This window comes from Leuresthes tenuis, unplaced genomic scaffold, assembly GCF_036924035.1.
Source record: "Leuresthes tenuis unplaced genomic scaffold, fLeuTen1.0.hap1 SCAF_15, whole genome shotgun sequence".
Lineage (NCBI taxonomy): Eukaryota > Metazoa > Chordata > Actinopteri > Atheriniformes > Atherinopsidae > Leuresthes > Leuresthes tenuis.
Window position 1 is genome coordinate 25,059,430 of NW_027325369.1, and position 18,446 is coordinate 25,077,875.

General features: G+C 42.3%; 1 protein-coding gene across 2 annotated transcripts in view; it reads left to right on the forward strand.

Moving 5' to 3' along the window:
• The first annotated feature begins 5,580 nt into the window (after nucleotides 1-5,580).
• Nucleotides 5,581-18,446, forward strand: part of akt1 (v-akt murine thymoma viral oncogene homolog 1) — a 30,982-nt gene continuing 18,116 nt past the window's right edge. Inside the window, exons 1-2 of one of the 2 annotated variants that reach the window (XM_072364724.1) lie at nucleotides 5,581-5,815; nucleotides 10,294-10,470. In XM_072364724.1, coding sequence (XP_072220825.1) covers nucleotides 10,425-10,470 — 46 coding nt within the window. In that variant the 5' untranslated portion in view covers nucleotides 5,581-5,815; nucleotides 10,294-10,424. The remainder of the gene's footprint in view (nucleotides 5,816-10,293; nucleotides 10,471-18,446) is intronic. The other variant, XM_072364723.1, reaches the window with a different exon arrangement.

Below are 18,446 nucleotides of genomic sequence, written 5' to 3' on the forward strand. Positions count from 1 at the left end.
TGACTGACAGTGTCTGACTACTCATGCATTGTCTTGTTTCAGCTGTACCTTTCCTCAGATGTGTTCAAAAGCAGCTTTTCATCTACATTTCCACAAAAAAAATACACATACATATCTGGTGTCGGCGAGAAGATTGAAATCCTCAAAAGAATTTGAAAGCATTTTAAGTGTGAGCTGTGTTTTACTGTAGATGATGAAGCTGTGATAAAGGATGGTATTCAAGGCTGCTTTATCACAACAGCTGTACTGATTACATTAGAAAACTCTCCCTCCATCACTCTTTTACGCAAGTGTCCTGTTCTGGACTGATACCACTGTTGTTCACTCCTTTTATGCAACTGTTTAGTGTAATTGCTACATTTATCTAATCTTTCTAATTTGACTGTTCAAGCCACATTGCCCTGCAGTTGCCCCATTTTCGCCTCCTCCCCACAATGGACCTCCTGCCCTTCTGCTTCCACTTGTTGTTACCGCTTGTTATCTGTCCTCCTTCAGCGGCCCATGAAGTTCTGTTCCGAACTGTTTGTTACATTCTAGACAATCACACTGCAAATAGACAAAGGTCTTCAACATTGAAGACATTATCAACTCAGCTTGACTCTATGATCTTGTTTTTTTGTTTTTTTTGCTTTTAACCTGCAACACAACAGAGGAGGAATTCCCTTCACCAGGCATGGGACAATTGAGGAGGAGGAAGGGGAGAAGGAGTACACCACTGAATAACAACAGCAGAAAACATGGGATTCCCTCACTCAGCTCTGTTCGTATGACAGGAACAGCTTGGCAACGCTGACTCATAGTAGCGGTGTGGCGCACATCAGAGAGAGTGACAAAGAGGGGAAATGACATCAGAAGAGGCTGACAGACAGAGAGCACACAGGCCAATGAATTTTTCATCACAGAGGCAACACTGACAGTAGTCTCTGCAATCCTGTTCTTCTCATTGTTATTGCACAACTTTTCTGAATTGTCTTGTGTTTTTCAATCATACTGAACTTCTGCCACAAATGCTCATCAGAACTAATTACATTTGAAGCTGATGCACTAATCTGTGCATACTGATAATTGACATCTACACGAGTAAAAAGTAACACATGGCAGGCACAGTAGCACATACAGTGGAAATATTGAGGAAGTGTTTTAGCGAGAGGTTTCCAAAATGTTTTATGTGAGGAAGTTCCAAGTTAGAAATATTTTTTTATCAAGTAGATAAAATCATCCTTTGAGGGATTCCTTTGATACCACACTGAGACTCTTAAAAAACAGTCTGTACCTGTTGGAAGTCAGTTTAAAGTCTTACTTCTCTGGCTCTGTGACAGTTTATCTGTGAAATCCTGATCATAGTACACAGTGTAGTAAAATGGCCTTAACGTTTAATCTTGCTCCTGACCATCATCAGAGGACTGCATTATTTGTTGTTAAGCCCCTTAACAATAACCTATAAATCATTAAAGCATAAAATGCGCCTAACTCAAGTGCTGAACCCAGTGATGTGTCTATACATAACATTTAACTTGACAAAGAACCAATTTAAATTGTATCTTTAAGCACTCTGTTACTGGCAGCATGTAACAAAGACATAACTTATTACCATTCCTTCATAGTTGTATCTAAATGCTAAAGGAAATAGAATTTGACAGAAATTAATGTAGAAATTAATATACTTTTTCAGTCAGGATTTTAAATAGCCCCAATTCAAACGTTTTTGGAACGTGTTTCAGGTCATAGATATATCATGGGATCAAAGTCTTTGTAAAGAGATTACGGTTAAAGTAAATGTGGGAATCACTTAAATACATTGTTCATGCTGTCCTAATATTTTTTTTAAGTTTATTTTTTGGGGTTGTTTATGCAGAATGTGGTTTAGTGCTGTCTTCCTAGAATAAGGAAGACCCTTCCTGAAAAAGTCATTATCTGGACAGCCAAACCATGTATATATATTGTGGAGCATAATGGTTCATGGACACACAGCTGCCTCACTTTGAAATGACCTCTGACAACAAGCCAGACGGTCCCTCTCCTCTTCAGTTTTGAGGAAACATCATCCCTTTTTTGAAAGACACAAGGACATTTTTCCAATTCACCTAATCCATCTTAAATGAGTTCAGGCCCAGAGAGGGTGGTGGTGTATCTGGATCTTTTTTGTTTGCATGGTAGAGTTTTAATTTGCATTCGTGGACGCAGTGATGAACTGTATTCACTGACTGTGGTTTTCAAGAGAATTCCTGAGCCCATGCAACGATTTCGACCACAAAATTGAGTCTATTCCAATGCAGTGCAGACCGAGGACCTGGAAATCACAAACACTGAATACTACCTTCAATTGGATGCACCATTTGAATAATCTTCAAATGATTATGTTCTGTATTGATTTAAATCTGACAAAACATTTAAACTCTTCCGGACACAAATAGTAATTCTGCCATAAAAACAAGTTTGCTCCTTGCTCCAGTGAAAATGAGTGAGCCCTGATATCTCTGAATCCTAATCTGTGATGAATCACAAAATAAGCAAGTCTTTTAGCTGGAGAAAGAACATTTCTATGCAGTCTACTTTGCCTTTTCAGCTGTAAAAATCTTCATGTTAAGTTATTTGAAATGAGTTTACCTTATTGGTATATTCTTGTTTGCATGCATTGCATTAAGGGTGAAATTTCAAGTAAAAATCTTTCTTTCCTCTGAAAATAAAGCCATACGATCGAGCCTACCTCATGTCTACAGTGCAGTGTTTCAGGAGAGTCAGGTGGTCTTCAGTCTGGTGCTCCAGGGTTTGTAGTATCTGATGGCAGCGCAGTGCAAAAGTGATGACATTTAACACAATAAACAGCGACTGACTGACAATCAAAAAATATGATGAAAAAGATAAGGTTTTAGAGATAAAGAAGTTGATGACGAAAATGAAACGTTTTTGCAAAATCTTATTTAGCAGAATTCATCCCAGGGTACTGAGCTAGAAACCTAACAGTTAGGTCTGAGTCTGATCTTGTCGTTGTTAGTTGGCTTGAACTGGAAATGTCAATGGCCTTTTCACAGCAACTCAAAGCCTAAATGTGTCTCTTTGAGTGTTATCAGACTTCACATCTGTAACTTTCTCATAAATGACGTCTCTGAAAATAAGCCAGAAATCAACCACCAGAATCCAGATTCTTCAGGGTAGTGCAAAGGAAGGAGAACAACTTCACACCCACTGATAATGATAGTTGCCTCTCGGTTTAATTCTTGTCTTATATTCCTTAGATGCAACAGTGAACTGTACACACAAATAAAGCTTTGAAGCCAGAGGATGCCGTCTGCATGTGAGCGTTCCCTGATAACAGCGACTCTGTGGACTTTTGCCGACATACTTTTTAGCTTTTGTGAACCGACTATCTGTGGATATTTTTGTTTGTATAAATGTAAAGGAACCTATTTTACTTTACCCGCATTGAAATAAGTCTGCCTGGTTGACATTGTTTGACTGTTCTTATTTGAAACAATCTGGATGAGTCACTTTTCATTTGCTTCGATGCCTTTTGTACATTTGATTTGATTAATTTATTCACTGATTTACTGACAGAGTTGGAAAATGGCCCGAGCGCAGTAAATTTGATTTGTTTATAGTTTTACTCTCCAGCATTTCTAAGAGAAAGTATTCTCTTCAGTTGCATTTCTGCACAATTACCATAAATAACATTCTTTTTCCCATTACTGTAATTCATTATGTTTTGGCACACTGACTGTGGATTGAAACAGCACGAAGAACTTTGCCATAACGACTAACAGTAGCTTCTTATTAGCCTTTTGACACAGTTAAAGGAGTTTCACGTACAGTTGGGTGAAAAAGAAAGTACACGCTCATTCAGTTAGAAAACTTTATCAATTTGGAGACAATGAAAAACAAAAAATCTGGTCCTTCACAGGTCTTATAGCTAGGTATACAGAACCTCAGCTAAACAACTACTCATAACATATCATACAGTTTAATTATTTATTTAATAAAAGCCAATTCGAAATGCAAAAGCAGAGTATAAAAAACTTAGTCCACTCTCATTACTTTCATAAGAACTATAAGGGTAAGTAGCATCAACTTGCTTCTAATCAAATGCACTTGATTAACTTGATCATCAGTCAGAGTATGTGCACCTCTATAAAAGCAGAAGTTTTGGCAGTTTGCTGGTCTGGAGCATTCAGGTGTGTGTTAACACAATGCCAAGGAGGAAAGACATCAGCAATCATCTTAGAGAAGAAACTGTTGCTGCCCATCAATCTGTGAAGGGTTATGAGGCCATTTCCAAACCATTTGGAATCCATCATTCTGCAGAGAGAAAGATTATTCACAAGTGGAAAATATCTAAGACGGCTGTTAATCCTCCCAGGGGTGGATGTCCAAACAAGTTCATCCAAGGGTCAATACTGAGAAAAAGTGCAAAAAAAACGAGAGCTACATCTCAGACTCTACAGGCCTTAGTTAGCATTTTAAATGTTAAGGTTCCTGAGAGTACGTCAGAAAAAGACTGATCAAATATGGGCTTGTTTGGAAGGGTTACCAAGAGAAAGTCTATTTTCAATGAGAACAACATGGCAGCAAGACTTAGGTTTAAGTTACATCTGAACAAACAACAAGACCAAAGTGGAGATGTTTGTCATAATGCACAGCAGCACGTTTGGAGAAAACCAAACACAGCATATCAGAACAAGCATCTCATACTAACGACCGAGCACTGTGGTGGAGGGCTGATGATTTGGGCTGGTTTTGCAGTCACGGGCCCTATGCACCTTGCAGTTATTGCGTTATTGAGTCAACCATGAACTCCATACCAAAGTATTATTGTGTCAAAATGAGTCTTTCTGTCTGTCTGCTGAAGCTTGGCTAAAATTGGGTCATGCAGCAAGAGAATGATCACACAGCTGCAATTCTACAACAGAATAGCTAAAAAAAAAAAGAAGAAAATAATCAAGATGGTCCCGTCAAAGTCCAGACCTCAACCTGATTCTAATACTGTGGTGGGATCTAAAGAGACCAAGAGACCCTTAACAAATACCTGCAAACGTGAATGAACTGATAGCAACGTTGTAAGGAAGCGTGCACCAAAAGTCCTCCATAACAATCTGAGAAAATGATAACATCAAACTAAAAGTGTTCAAGTTATTGCTGCTGAAGGTGACTGTTAATGACTCTTAATTTTTCACAAACTACTTCTGTGTGTTGGCTTAGATTTTGCTAGGCCTTAAAGAGTAATAGGTTATACATATATCTAGTCTTTTGGCAAACAACCAATATATATATAAAAAAATCACCTCGGGCTCAAAACGAAAAGGTTAATCTTATACAGTATCTCATGTGATTGTTCCAGGAGGAAAAATAAAATCCCTCATGATGGCGAGGACCCTTCTTTGAAACCTCACGGGGACTTTTTTGGGTCCCTGAGCCATATTTCGGAAACAACCGGCATAGATAAAACAGAACAGAGTTCATCAAGGCCACGCTGAATAGGCCCCCATAGACACTGTCGGATTTCTTTTTTTTTTCAATGGGACGGCACATAGCCTACTACTCATCCTGTGAGTGACTGATATAAGGTCGGCTCTAGGACCCGGGAGAGCGGGCTGCCACAGAGGCATTGCAGACAGCGCGTTTGGGAGGTGTAGTGGAAGAAAGGCAAGAGAAACGGAGTAAATGAGAGCACTTCTGTCCACATTGTTGAAGGACTTATCAACTTAAAATACCGCCGAAACAGCTCACTATAATGAGACGGACACACTGTTGAATTCCTGTCCAGGTAAATGTCCGCGTTTCCTTCGCATTGTTAACTACAAGAGGTCGACAGCTAGACAGGGTAGGTCCCCATTGTACTTACATGGGATGCGGTTATTCTCACCCAAGCTGCCCTGCTAGGCCCCATATCCTTTCTATCGCTAAATGCAAACCTGAAATGAGGTACTTTCCTGGCTGCACTTCGCCGTAGAAGTTATTCATTGCGACAGTCGAGGGCTTATAAACAACGCGTGAAAAACAACGCGTTGTTGTTTTCCCACAAAACAACAGCGAGTCTCTCTGAAGGTGTTTACCATTCATTTTTTGACAATGACCACTTTTGAGACAGCTCACAGGCCAAAGTATCTGCAGGCACGTTACTTGAAACGGTCCACCACTGCTGGAAAGTTGTTTTTGCTGTAGCTTTATGGCTTCAGGAGGCAAATGAAAACAAATGAGCTCAACAAGAGAGCAGCTCATTGATTGTTATGAACGACCTCTGGGTTTGTTTACTTGCTAGGGTTAGAAATGTTTCTTTGCCACGCTTTTAGTCTTTATTCTGCTTTGGTACTTGTATCACGGTCTGTTAACAGGCAGAGTAGCACATATTTGTTGTGACTTGTTGCCACTCTGTACTGCCTCTCAAAATGGGGCCTTTTTGTCCTCTTGGTCCACAATTTGGACTCCAGGGAGGTCTCAAAAAAAAAAAAAAAAAAAAGCCACAGCACTGTCATTTTCTTGTTTTCCACTCTTGTAATCAGTACAAGGAGATAATGCCTGTTTTTTTTTGTTTGTTTTTATAGTTTGTGCTGTCTTCTTTGTCATCATCCCACCTACAGTGTTTACAGTTCATATCTACTCTAACTCATTTCAGCTACAGGACTTTATTTTTTTCTTCTTCTTGTCAAGGGAGTTTATTTTTACAGAGATATTATCAGGTGGGACTGCGTGATGAAGAGCATATTGTTGCGATGAACTGCATATGTGAGCAGCACATGTTTCATGGCCATGCACGATGTAAAGCTGTAATGTTCAACTTGAGATAAACATCGCATTACTAATATCTGTTTGTCTCCATCTCCCAGGATTAAGAACATTGTCCGCGGGCGAGCTGTACCCTTGATGCCTTTAAGTGTCAAAATGTTTTTACCGGTCATGAGACTGCGTCTGTCTGTTGTGTGTACGCAAGGGGACTTGGCATGTGACCTGGAGAAGACGCAACAAGCTGGCGTAATGATGCAGCCAGTGACTGCTTGGCTCTCCCTGTTCTATTTAGAAAATACCAGCCACCTCCCACCCAATCCCCCCTCGCAGCCCCGTTGACGCAAATGTGCCACTGGTTGCATGCAGAATCTGAGGAATGTTGTTTGAAATCTTGTCCCTGCAAACAGACATACGGACCCGGCCCTGCTGCTGGAGCTTAGATGAATCAGAACTGAGAAAGATGCAGCCCGCTGCCAGTGTCGCATGACACGAAGAGCTCTTCATGGTCTTTGTCACAGAAGTTGTGAACGCTTCTGCCAAAATACTTTTCGTTTCTCTTATGTCGCCTTCTCGTTGCTATTTGATGTGTGGCAGCCCCTTAACGCTTTGAGTATGTTGAGCCGGGGGAAATGGATTCAACTTTGTGTTGCTTCTTTAAAATAGTCCACAGCTTGTCTGAACATAAAAATGAATACATTACCATGAGTCATAAAGGGTTTGCTGTTCATGTCATCACAGGATTAAGCTAGTGAGTCTACTTGTCTGTCAGGATTGCAGTTACAGTTGTTTGGTATTCAGCTACAGTTACAGTAATATTCTGGTCATTAATGGTGTGTTTTCACGGAATCTGAAAGAGGAACTGGTATTTTATTGTAGGTCATACTTAATACTGGTTCCATAGTGGCATTTTAACGCAAACCAAGTGTGAGCATGTTTACGTGCTCATTTCTTTTAATCATTTTGAATATTTGAGAGTAATGTTCTACCTCTGTAACCATAAACCAGGTGCTGACTGCCCTGTTTAACCAAGCTGCAGCTGAAAAGCAGAGAAAAAGCAGACTTGTCTGTATTGATCTGCGATGAAGGAAGTGGTGTGGTGATGTCGGCCTGATTTTCTGCTTCCTGCCCTAAACGCATGGGACTGTCCTCTCTGGCCTAGTGACAGGCTCAGTGTGTGGCATCTTTTGCTGCATGACACTGATTTGCATTGAATGGGGTGCCCCCCTTAGCAGGAGCCAAAAAGATGAATGATTGAAAACCGCCCTGACATCAGGGCAGGCAGGCAGGCAGGCAGGCAGGCAGGCAGGCTGGCAGGCGGTGGCCCAGAGGCCTGTGGACCATGTGACCCGCTGTCAGGGTACTGGGTTCATTCAGTGGCTGCAGCGCTGGCAGCAGCCCAGCTTTTCCACACAGGCCGCAGTAGCAACAGGTCGCTCCCATTAAAACAGCAGCGCTCTGTTGTGGCTCCACAGCCAGTCTTGTGCATGTGTTGCTTTTTTGGCTGTGGTGTGTGTGTGTGTGTTCAAGTTTATTTGTGTGATGTATTCCAATGTGTATATAATGTGTGCATGCCAGTGTCACAGAGTGCACTCTGAGATGAAGAAGGGATCCAATGGTTTGAGTGATTCCTAGTTTGAATTGCACTCAGAGGGCTTTTCAAATCTCTGACCAGGGTCATTCCCAACATCGGTTGTGTGACACAAGCACCACAACCCCAGTGCAATAAACAAAAACTCTGAGCAGAAAATAAACTTTGATGAACTCGGTTTCTCTCACTGAAGGAAATGAGAGCTGAATGGCAGTAAAAGGCGTGTTGATCGCACATTCAGTGACAGATGTAGTCGTGCCTGGGGCTGTTCTGATATGACTCGTAGCCTGTCGATAGTCACATTCACTTCCTGTTGTTGTCCCCAACAGTAAGCTAGATGAGGCCAGTCAAACAGGCTCCCCTTTGATGGCCTTCCACTGATGGAGCATCAGGAAAATTGATTTCAGAAATTGCCCGGTGCAGTATGTGACATTTGTGTGCGCAAGCTTGGCAATTCATAATTGTTTAGCTTCTCCTCGACAGTCAATGCTGTCTTTATATCATAAAAAGAGCTGAATGGATCAAAGGGTCAAGTGTTTTGATAACGATTGCCTGTAGGTTTTTTTTTTTTTTTTAGTACGTGCTGTTGATGGATAACAGATAAGTATAATGGCATTCAGCCAGTTCATCAAATGACTGTCGGTACAGTTTTACCATGTTTCCTATCGTACAGTTTGGCTTGAGGGTGAATATTTTCTACTACTTCCAAAAACTACTGTAGCTTGCTCTATTCGTTTTAGTGCTGCGCTTCACTCTAAAGACCCTTCCAAACGTTTAGCTTTCTTAAAGTGACAGCGGTTTTTATTCATGTCTGTTTCGCATGTTTAACCGGGAGCACAGATTGTTCTCCAAACACCTGCCTGGCATTTTGGATCCAGTTTAAAAAATGTTTTCAGTACCTTCACCGCATGTAAAACACATACGCTCATATTAAAAGGCAAATCCAGCAGCAAAGCTCAGATTTTGGATGATTTGTTTGGGTGAGAGTTCATCATCACATTAACGGGTGTCTTCTCACAGTAAATGGGTTTTTTGTTGACAAAACAGTCTCACCTTGAGATGTGTTTAGTGACTGTTTTGATGATATCACATGATCCTCATCAGCTGTTGTCATGCACTTTTTTCCATAAATCATATGGTGTAAAATGCAGTTATTTGAGAGTTCAACAATTTAAAGCTTTGAGCAGTGATCAAGTGATTTTAATCACGTGGTGCTAAATGTAAAACTGAACTGGGTTTAAAGGGCTGTTGTTGAAAACATTTGCTTACTGCGAGATGCCATCGTTCAAGCTTTCAGGAAAATTTAAATGTCTATTTTAGCATACATCGTTCTCTAAAACAAAGAATATGACCATTTCCATTATAAACTACATCTTCTGCACGTTAAATGTAAAGTTTAAATATAAAATAATTAGAAGTTGAATGAAGGTGATTTAAAAGTCAATGTAAATATCTTTAGGCTTTTGTTGGTTCACGTTGAACTTTATTGTGGCAAATAACAGAGCAAATGATGGGAAATGGGGACTTACTTGAATCAAATCCAGGGAGGAAAAAAAAATTGGCACAATGTAAATTTACAAGTGAGATAGAACTTCTGCCATCCCCTTCAGAAATGTAGCCTAGAATTATTTGACGTCATGATTTTCTCTCTGCTGTTTTGGTCACAAGTTAAGGGGAAAACTCCCAATCTATCAGGAGTGGCTGTGTCGGTTGTGGAATTTTCCAATACGGGAGACTTCAGTATGAATGCCAAAAACCACTGCCTTGCGCAGCTATTTGAACCTTGAAATGTTGCAGGTTCCACTTGTTAAAAGGACACCGCTGTGGCTGTAGCATGTCCTCCTCTAACTGGGCCATAAAGCACGAGGATCCTCTCAGTTCCACTGCCTCCCCTCTGCGGTGTTGACCTGAGGGTTAATATTCAGACAAATGGAAAAAGATCTTTCACCTCAAAGTGGGGCTAATTTTTACTTTCCTCCAACTAATAGGTTACCACCATTGAGAAGGCAGCTTTAAACCCCAGGACCCCATCTCCAGGCTCTTGCACAGGGCTGAGTGAAGGAAACAAAGTTGTGTCTCTCCCTGCGGGAAACCTGGATCCTCCATCCTGCCCACCAACATGACCAATGTGGTGATCGTCAAGGAGGGATGGCTGCATAAAAGAGGTAAATACACGATGGAATTTAGACCATTTTTTAGACCGTTTTAATCAATTTTCTGCATGAATCTTTTGCATAGCTTGTGTTTGATTCAAAGTTGAATGGAATTACTGCATGTAACTTGTTTATACATGCATTTCAGTGTAGTGATCGTCACCTCACATGCTGGAAACTCAAAATATCTAAAGATCCTTAAATATGACACAAAAAGCTGTCCATACATGTTGAAGAAATGTTTTAACTCTGGACTTTTCAAAGTTTTCTTACATGTACTACATCTTTTAATTGTTTATATGAGTAGAGTTTTACAGAGCCAATCTTTACATTTGTGCTTCAGAAATGTACATTTTTGTTTTACTTAAAGTATTTTCCACTTTGGCAATAATTCACTGGCTTTTTCAGTGGCTAATGACTTTTACTGTGTGCAAAAGATCGATTATTGAGCAAATGTATGTTAAATCTTAAATAAAAGAGTTGCAGAGTCCCCAATGGGCCTCATTTAGCTCCTTTGACAGTGCTGTGTGGCGTGGCGTGGCTCAGTGTCGGGCGCGAGTCCTGTTGTTTGGGCGAAAAGGCATTCCTCACATACCTGCTGGCTTTGAGCAGCTTTATGCGTGCATACTAACTCTGCCTTCAACTGCGGCTGACTCGCAGAGCCCACTCCATCACCACCAGGGGCAAAATAGGATAAGAAACCTCGACAAAACCACTGAAATCTCCTGGGCCCAGAGCCAAAGTACCAGGCTTTTACTGGAAGAGGGGAAGCCGGGACTCAGATAATGTGATGGGAGCAGGTAGCTGGAAAAGATCCTGGGGTGTTGCTGCAATGTGTTCCCCTCTTCAAGTGTCAGGTCAGCCTCAGGCAGACGCACCGGCTTCTTTCCACAGTGTGTTAGGATCAAATGTTGGGTCCTATTAGAGTTTGATTCACAGGAGTAGAAGCAAAACACAAACTTGCAAAGTCTGGAAGTTGCTGACTAAACTGTTTTTGCTTAATCTATAATCTTGGATTTCCCACACCCCTGAATAAAAAGCTCTAATGCAGAATTTGTCATTTAGATTTTTGTTAAGAGCTGTATTAGATGCTTTACAGTCAATCTTGCTGCTGCGACCACAAAAAAGTTAGAATTTGTGAACTCACAGTTATTGTAGTATTTGTTGTTCCCTTCCCAGTTTATTTTCTGTGCCACAAAACTGGTTCATGTCCATTTTTTCCACACCTACCCCTGTGCTGATAAGAACAGAACATTCTAATAGCGTGTCAGTGTAAAATATAACTACAGGATTAGTCAAATAGTGACTTGGTTTGGGGAAAAAAAAAAAGACAGTGAGATTGTCTGGCACACACACATTTCTTGCAGTGACAGCCTTCTACTTGTGACTCACACACTAAACAAACAACCCTTCAGGAATAGTGAGTTGGCATGCTGTCGTAGCCCAGCAGCTGTGCCCTGTGAAATGTCACCCAGAGCCTCTGTGTTTTGATTGGAGGACGTCCGCCTGCTTCCTTGACAGGAAGGCTTTTAGTGTCGCATCACTGTCATGCAGTCTTTGCCCCAGAGCCACTGCACAGAAGGTGAACCTGCAGTCCCCCTGTCTCACTGTCCATCACCTCATTCAGGCAGCCTGCACTTAAAAACTTCCCATCTTCCAATCCTGTACCTTTAGTGGAACTTTTTTTGTGCGGTAGCACCACCCAAGTGACTCAAATCTCCGTGTGGGTGTGATAATAAATGGCTTAAACAACCTCACCATGCTCATTACTCCCATCTGTGCACTCAAAACACCAATTTAAAGTCTCAGAAAAGGTAGCCCTTCATATTTCCATCAACATTTTGTGTGTGTTCCCCAAACCTGGACAAGCACATCTACTTTCTTGTGTAACTTAACAAACGCAGGTTCAGTTTGAGTGTTGTCCTCGTCCTCTTGCAGTGCCCATTTATTGGCTCTACATGATGATTGAATTTCACGGTGGGCCAGTGGCAGGCACAGAGCACATCAGCTCTGGCATGTAAGCTAAACACAGCTGCACCATCCACTCTCACTCTTTGATTCCTTTCCGATTAGTCATCTTCAGCGTGCACATGCAAACTGTATCAAGACTCCTGGCAGAAAGAAGAACAAGCATTGTGCTCTGGTACCTTGTAGAACTAATCTGCCGTTATAGCTCCAGATTCTCAGCCTTGTAGAGCTCTGTACATTTGTTCCAGACAGGCTGTGCTCAGTGAAATGATCTCATTCTGAAGGACACACCTTCATTCTTTCTTAAGCCTTGTGCTGGAGAAGTGTGTCTGGATTGTGGACACTATTTGGGATGTGTTGTTCCTGTTATCGTGGTTATCTGTGTTGGAAGGACAGTTTCAGAATGCATCGTATTTATTTAGAGGTTAAACTGAAAGCAGGACATTAATTAGTGCCCACATTTACAGACCCTTTTGCAAATACAGGCTTGCACAAACACTGTTACTTCATTATTACTCTCATAACTAGTTGTTATGTGTCCCCAAATGATACTTGCCTTTCAGATCCTTTTCAGTGTGCACCCACACAATTTGAATGTGCCTACGGCCTCTAGTGGCCACAGAGATTGAGCAGCATGTTATTTCTTTTTGCAAGAGTTTTTTTTTTTTTCCAAAGTTTCCATCAAAGCCAGAGCATCATCAGACATCAAAGAGACAGATTGTGGGTTCCCTAGTTTCCAGGGAAGCACTGTGGCCAAAAACCCAGTGAAGCTCAACAGAACAGCACTTGCTTGTCCTCGCCTCTTCCTTGGCCCTTGTTTGTTTGACTCATTTGCTCCCTGACAAGTATAAAGAGCCGGCCCCCTCGTTAGGCTAACGAAGGCCACAACAACTGTTGGATTTGGGTAGCACGCTCAGCTGGCTCCGACTCATGAGAGGAGGGCTGGGGTGAGACGGGAAGGGAAAGCACAGAACACACCAGTTGAGGTGGTGAGAGAAAGATAGAGGGGGCAAAAAGAGAGACAGAAGTTGAGCAGCATCTTTGTAATGTTCCCAGAACACTGCTCAGTGACCCAGTCAGCCAGAGGAGAGTCGATGGATGTTGTGTGAGACGTGCCACAGAGACCCTCTTGTGGTTTGGAGCTCATCCACTGATTGGCTACTTTACTGGTCATGCAGTTGAAGGACACCCATGAACTGCTTCTCCAAGCAAAACCTTGTTGGTGGTCCAGCAGCGTGCATGAGACAGAGTAGGGATAAGGTGGGGTGGAGTGGGGGGTGTTATGAAACACCAGACGCGACGTAGATTAAACCTTTTTTTTTTTTCATCCTTTGAATATCTGTGCCCTGTTCATGTGGTGAACAGACCTGCAACAATTCAGCCAGTTTATTCCATATTTGTGGTGGTTTGCTTTATGATATCTCAGTACGGGAATGCAGTGTTTCCTGCTCTGTTAACTGCTCTTCAAAGGAGCAGACCCACCTGATTAAGAATGTCTCATGATATGCTGACTGTCTCAGTACTTCAGGCCTTTGACTTGCTGCCAGATTTGCTGCTGGGCTCCTACACATCCCCTCATTATTGCTGTCATTGGCCACGTGCTGCAACAGTATACAAAACACTCACACAAACATACATCCTGCAGACCTAGAGGAGTAGCGCACCAAATTTGCAAACGTATTCACGGTGGTGGATTGAGGAAAAAGAAAATACACATAAAGATATACTTGAGTGTCATTAACCCCATTGACTGAGGCATCACCCAAAAATAAATCAGTTGGGGTTGAAAAGAATTTAAATCTCTGAAATTTCTTGAAGATTATCATATATCCTGGCCAAGAATTCTCAGACTTGGTCACAGGACCTTAAAACATGAATAAAATAACCTTCCTCAGACATTGCCATGAGTTGATGTATTCATTAACCCTAGTCAAAATAGTCTGGAGGAAGTCCTGTGAAAACTATGCATAATCTTAAACTGGATTAAACGTACCCTTGCGTCACTAGACATTGTTTGAATATTCTCACGAATCCTACCCCGCTTCTCCTCATCCAGTGTCAAATTCCTCTCCCATGCCCATCAGAACAGGTTGAAAACCTGTGTACTATGTATGTGAAATGTACTTGAGCGAAATATCCTACATGCTTCTACAAAACCGATTTTTAATTGTTGCAAATAGTCCTCAAATTACTCCAGCATTTCATAATGAAACAAATCTCATAATGATAGCGGTGCCCTTTTTCAATAGGTTTTTCCAACAGAACAGTTTACCAAAACAACACTTTGGGCTTGGTTCATTAACTTAAAATCTGTCAATGTTACAATAATTAAGTACTTTAATTTGGTGCCTTTTTTTTCTCTACTTCCCTTAGTTTTATATTAATGATGCCAGTAACATAAGTATAATTCAACCTGTATGTTTGGCACTTTTTTTTCTTTCGTTTTTTGATTTATAAATGACCACTAAACAAAAACTGACCGACTTATGGCTTGTGCAAAACTTTCTTAGAAGCTGAGTAAGAGATGGAAGCAATTTCCTTGGCTCTCCATTCTGTTAGCAAGCTATGTAAACCAAATGTGAGGTTAAAATTGCATAATCAAAAGAAAAAATAAAAACAAAAGCTTCTGTAATGAGGTCATTGTTAGAGTTCGTATATTCCCTGTCGCTCAGTTGTGCCTCGTGTGTGTGAATAAATCCTTATGCACAGCAAAGATCCTCATGACTTTGTTTATAAATGCTGTTTTTATTATTACCAGTTTGTGTCCTTAAAAGGGTAGTAACTGTAACTGTTTTGCAGCTGTTAATAAATGGCTGAGATGGAAAGTGGTGATATTAAAACATTGTACTCTACAGAAAGTCAGAGGAATTGTGGGACATGGAATATTTAAAGTGCCTCCATGTGGTCAAATGAACTGAAGCTGATGTCACAACAGACATGAATGGTGGCATAAAGATAGTGTATCTTTAAGGCTGGTGCAGAACATTATGATTTTCACTTAAGCTTTCATGTTAACAGATAAGGGTATCCACACCGATCATGTGAGAGACGTGCATCTCAGCAGCGGCTCAAGCAGTACTGCAGCCGCCAAACATCTGGAGTTTGGGCGTGCTGCCTATTTTTCACGCATGACGTAACCATCGGGGAAGCAAAAATCTAAGCAAAATCCAGAGTATCACATTTCTTTGTCATCATATTGATCTCATATCAAGAACAATTCACCATAATTTCAGCGTGAAGGCAATATTTCATGGACATTAGGAATATAAGTTACCCAATATGATTTCAGTAACTGAATCTGTTCTCAGGTTACAGTTGGAACTTTGGCATCTTCACTCTTCAAGTCATATTAAACATGTTTGAAACAAAACTGTGCGTTTATGGCCATTACAAGAGGCATGTCATTTAAAAAAAATAAAATAAAAAATTGGTATGAACACAAACATGCTGCAGTGATGTAGCAGTTCAACAAATCATGCATGCCATACACACGGTACGTTCCCGGTCTGAAGCCGTGAAAAATGGAAAAGCAAATTGGCTCTTAGGATTGTAAGTTGAACCAACTGGCACTAGCACCAACTTGAAATTAACATCTGGTTCAATTTGGTTGAACTGGGGTGTCCTGCATGTCATTTTGTGACAATGGGTTGTTGTTAGAAGTTTTACTGAAAATAACAAGGTAGCATGTATTACTTCTCCACAACTTTTGCGAATAACTTTTACAACAGATGACCAAAACTTTGGCATTTAGCTACCACGACTCAGCCCAGTTGATCACCAGCAGTGTAAGTTGAAGCGATGTGGGAGTAGAGCCCCTGTGGGCAGGGTCCAGTAGCAGAGGGTGTCGCACCAGGAAGCCAGCGCTCTGGCCGGGTGTCTGGCCGTCAGTGCAGACCCCCTGCTCTGGGTAATGGGAAGCAGTCTTCCTGCTAAATGTGGTGGAGAAAAGTAAATTACTGGGGTACAGCTGTCAGCAGGCAGGCTGGCTGGCATAGGAGTGGAACCAGGAGGCTGCGGGAAGTGGCACCTCCACACCATTCGTCTCCTCTCACGGCATGCCTGCTGTGTGCTTACTTTTCTGTGCAGAGTCCGCCTGCTTGCCACAACTGTGGTGCTCAGCAGCGCTTTCTGTCTCTGTTCCCCTTTTGTCTGTGTTGTTTCCTCGCTGTCTTCATCTCTGTCCTTTCCCTTGTTTTCTTCCTTTCTTAGCACCACATTTTTGCTGCTCTGCTTCTCTTCATTACACCTCCCTTTTCCCCCTTAGCCATCGCCCACCCCCCACAAGCTCATCCCTTCTCAGTCCTCCCCCACTTTGAGCGCACACTCCCTGCCCACCGCCCCACCACCACCCTGTTACTAGGATAATGACCCTGCTGACAATTCAGAACCATGGCGGAAGCAGCTATGGACTGGCGAAAAGCTCCCAGTCACTGACATCAATCACATCACTGGCACCACTCTCCAGTGTAGAGAGGGAAGAAGAGACAGAGAAACGAGGGTGATGCTCAGCTGTCTAATGTCTGAGAGATGACTCTATGATAATTCATGAATTACATACCATATATCAGCTTATTTTGTTGCTCAGAACATACTTATGAATTTATTCAGAGGTCACAAAATTTCAAGAAGTGCAGACTACCTGTAAAAGGAAAAAAAAAAATGTCCACCGTTGTGGGGTTTGTTAACCCTCTTGTTTGAGGGTATTAGATCTTACACTGGTCATTGAGAGTTCATTGGCACCAATTTGCTCTAAATAATGTGTGTTTATTTGTTTGCCATGCAGTAACCCAGTTAACTAATCCATGGATTGCTTGTTTACCCAGGGAGAGGGGGCAAATCTCAGCCCCAGTGTGTCAGGGGGGAACTTCCCACAGTGTCTCTATGGTAATCAGCAGGTGTCACTCACCATGGAGAAGAAGTGAGGGCTTTCTTATGAGCGTGAGAAAGAGGGGCAGCCTCCATTGCATCCCCAACCCCCTCGTTTTTTGTTAGGCTAGCAGCAGCCCTAGTGACAGAGAGGGAGTGAGTTCGATTGGAGACCATTGCGGCACTTGAACACAACTTGTTGATGCTGTTTTGAAAGCCCTGGCAGTGCATTCCCTCTACATCCAGCTGCATGGGAGAGAGAAGCCAACAATAGAGGTTTGGAGAGTGGAGGTGTCAAGAAGACATGGAGAAAAGGAAAGAAAGGAAGGAGTCAAAACTCTTGGATAGTTTAGGATATCAGTCTGATGCTACCTTATTTGGACATTTACTGTCTAGCAAATGGGTAGATGGGTGTTTGGAGAGAATAAGAAGTTCAGCCCAGAGCCCTGTGATTAGAGGAAGGGATGGTGGAGGCAGAGTTTGTGGTTGCTAGGGCTCGGTGATGACCCCTGCATCAGGGAGCCCCCTTTCCTCTGGAGCAGGCGGCCTGTGGCTCATTAAGATGCAGGGCACAGGGTGGCTGGCCGCAGCTGCAGCCTACAGGCAGAACCCGGCAGAAAAGGGCCGAAGGGATGGCGGGGGCGGCTGAGGAAAAACCAACAAAAGGCGAAGCCCTCCTCCCCCTCCTCCCTCGCTTTGGAGTTCTAATTCCCTAATCCTCAACCTCCGCCCACCACCCCCCTTCTCATCCGATTCTCACCACTCAAACACACACGCACTCATGCACAGTTCATGCAGTTACCACTGGCTCCCTTCCTCTCATCCCCAAGCCATGAATGGCCAGACGGGGACAAAACCCAACAGCAGCCCTCTCAGGAAGTCCAACCACTGGGTGTGGGCACTGAGAGGCACATTTTGTCTGACCCTCTCGGTTCCTCTCGCTCTGTGCGACATCATTTACACACTTGCAGTGTGGGTGTGTATGTGTTCATGGATTGTGCGATGGTCCTCTCTGTCTTAAGATAATGTTGCAAATTTTATTCCAACTCCTCAAAGTATACAGAGACGGGGGAGAATGGGGATGAGAGAGGGGTGGTGTCTTAGTTACACTTAATTGAGACACTGTGGTCTTTCTTTTAGGGGCTGCTTGATGA